Source organism: Otolemur garnettii, unplaced genomic scaffold (assembly GCF_000181295.1).
Source record: "Otolemur garnettii isolate 467f Iridium unplaced genomic scaffold, OtoGar3 scaffold00060, whole genome shotgun sequence".
In the NCBI taxonomy this organism is placed as follows: domain Eukaryota; kingdom Metazoa; phylum Chordata; class Mammalia; order Primates; family Galagidae; genus Otolemur; species Otolemur garnettii.
The window spans coordinates 11,435,811-11,438,587 of record NW_003852455.1 but is presented as its reverse complement, the minus strand read 5'-3'; the positions used below and the strand labels follow the sequence as shown (position 1 = coordinate 11,438,587).

Genomic DNA, 2,777 nt, shown 5'->3' with positions numbered 1-2,777 from the left:
GACCTTCCCTGAACTTGGGAAATGACTGTCTTGCAAGCAGCAGCACGCTATGCACACATGACTGGGGCTGGGACAGAATATGTTGACCATGACTCACAAGCTACCCTGAGTTTCCCATTATGAAGTACTTGGTTCCCTCACCATTTCCCACCTGTGTTTTGCCTGTAACTTTAAAGTTTGTTGAATGCATGTATGATTCATCAGCTAGTATGGTATTATATGCATATAAGTTAATTCACTGAATGGATGACAGTAACAGATTCAGACGGATAGGAAGTACATTCTTGAAGATTTGACCCATTTAGAACAGTGATTTTTCAATGGGTGTGCCATGAAAGGATCTTATGTGTGCTGTGACACTTTTTAAAGATTTAAATTATTTTTGAAAGAAGTTCAAAGCACAGTGTGTGTACATATATATATATATATAATACATGTATTTTTTTTTTTTTGATACAGAGTCTCAATAACCCTGGATAGAGTACAGTGGCATCATAGCTCACAATAGCAACCTCAGACTTCTTGGCTCAAGTGATCCTCTTGCCTCAGCTTCCCAAGTAGCTGGGACTACAAGCACCAGGCATCATGCCTGGCTGGTTTTTCTATTTTTTAGTAGAGATGGCATCTCGCTCTTGCTCAGGCTAGTCTTGAACTCCTGAGCTCAAGTGATCCATCTACCTCAGCCTCCCAGAGTGCTAGGATTACAGGTGTGAACCACCATGCCCCGCCAACACTCTTTTATCTGACCAACATAATTTAAGTGTGCTGTGAGAAAAAAAATATTGAAAAACATTGCATTAGAATCATCAGACAGAAGACTTAAAAAGAGGTTTAGCCAACTGATTATTTCTTTTGCTTTTTTATTTCACAACAATCTTACTTTAGATTTTTGGAATTAATTTCCTGGAAGGATAAATTACAATTTACTGCTGGGGGGCCCTGCCAAGCTCTGCCATTCATTCAGGGGACGGTTTCCGTGGGAAGCCAGTTTTTTTAGGTAGTCACTGGGCTCCAGTTGGGGAATATCAGGATTCTGCCTGTAATATTTCTGTAACTTTTCTAGAATTGTGGGCAGCCCAACTGTGGAAGCATAGAACATGGGCCCACCTCTGTGCCTGGGCCATCCATACCCATGTAAGTAGATAACATCAATGTGTTCTGGGCTAGCAGCTATCCCTTCTCCCAAGATACGGAATGCTTCATTGATAAGTGAGTATAAGCAGCGCTCAAGGATCTCATCCCGGCTAATGATACGTGGTTCAATGTGATAGGTTTCTCTGTATTGTGACAGAAATTTGTAAATCCAGGGATCAGGTTCACAAATCCTACCTAATGGCTTGTCATATTGATACCATCCCTTACCTGTCTTCTGGCCAAATCGTCCTAATTCACAGAGCATATCAGGAATTGGACAATATCGACGGTTGCCCCTCTTCCGGGCAGGAGTTCCTGGGGGCAACATAGGTCCAGTAAGACCTTGCCCCTTTCGAGATTTCCAACCCACATCCAACCCAGCCAGGTCAGACACTCTAAAAGGCCCCATTTTAAAACCGAATTCTTCCAGCACTTGATCTATCTCCTCTGGCTTACTGCCTTCTTCTAACAAGAAATATGTCTGATTGTAATAAGGATTCAACATTCGATTCCCCACAAATCCAAAACAGTTGCCTACAACTACTCCAAACTTTTGAATCTTCTTTGACAACTCCATAACCGTGGCAATTGTAGTGGGAGAAGAGTATCGACTGGGAATAACCTCTAACAACTTCATGACATGAGCTGGTGAGAAGAAGTGGGTGCCAATGACTAAGTGAGGACGATTAGTGGAAGAAGCAATCTCATCAATGTCCAGGGCTGAAGTATTGGTGCACAAAAAAGCTTCTGGCTTGCACACAGCTGACAGTTCTGCAAAGACACGCTTCTTCAGGTTCATTTCCTCAAACACGGCTTCAACTACTAAATCTACTCCACCAAGCTCCTTCATAGACGTAGTTAACCTGGGTTTTGGTCCTGACCAAGAGTAACCACTCTGTTGCATTTTAGATGCTTCCTTTTCCAAGGTGGAAGTTATTATCTTGTTTGCAGTTTCTAGCTGGTTTTTGTCTGATTCTACAGCAATCACGGGGATCTTGGCCTTTGCAAAAGAAATGACAATGCCTCGGCCCATTGTTCCCAAGCCTGCAGATAAAAAGTAAAGGAGAAAAAGAATGATTTAATGGTATTGGGAAATGGATAATTATTCATGGGATAGAAGGCTTCTGTGACAATGTCACATTTAAAGAGATTGAATCAAGGAATGCAAATGGATTGAGAACTCATTAGGACTAATTTGCTTTGTTAAATGCACCATAGGATATAAAAATTAGGAGGAGTCACACACATAAACAAAAGCTATTTGAGCTAATAAGTCCAACAGGTTGTAGTAAGCACAATCAATATACAAAAATCAATTGTATTTCTATGTAACAGCAATAAACAATCTGTATATAAGATTAAGAAAAAAATTCTACATATAATAGCATCAAAAAGAATAATATACAAAGGAACAAATTAAACAAAGAATAAGAAAACTATAAAATATTGTTAATAGAAATGAAAGAATCCCTAAATAAATGGAAAGACATCCAATGTTAGTGGATCAGATGACTTAATACTGTTAAGGTGGCAATACTATTCAAATTGATCTGCAGAACCCACACAGTCCCTATAAAATCCCAAACGGTTTTCTGCAGAAATTAACAAGCTGATCCCAAAATCCATATAAGAACCCAGAAGAG

The 2,777-nt window shown here is 39.9% G+C and overlaps 1 protein-coding gene across 1 annotated transcript in view; it reads right to left on the bottom strand.

Moving 5' to 3' along the window:
* Window positions 1-826: 826 nt before the first annotated feature.
* The window catches only part of EHHADH (enoyl-CoA hydratase and 3-hydroxyacyl CoA dehydrogenase), a 50,192-nt gene continuing 48,241 nt past the window's right edge, over window positions 827-2,777 (bottom strand). Inside the window, exon 7 of the mRNA XM_003792737.3 lies at window positions 827-2,178. Coding sequence (XP_003792785.1) covers window positions 917-2,178 — 1,262 coding nt within the window. The 3' untranslated portion in view covers window positions 827-916. The remainder of the gene's footprint in view (window positions 2,179-2,777) is intronic.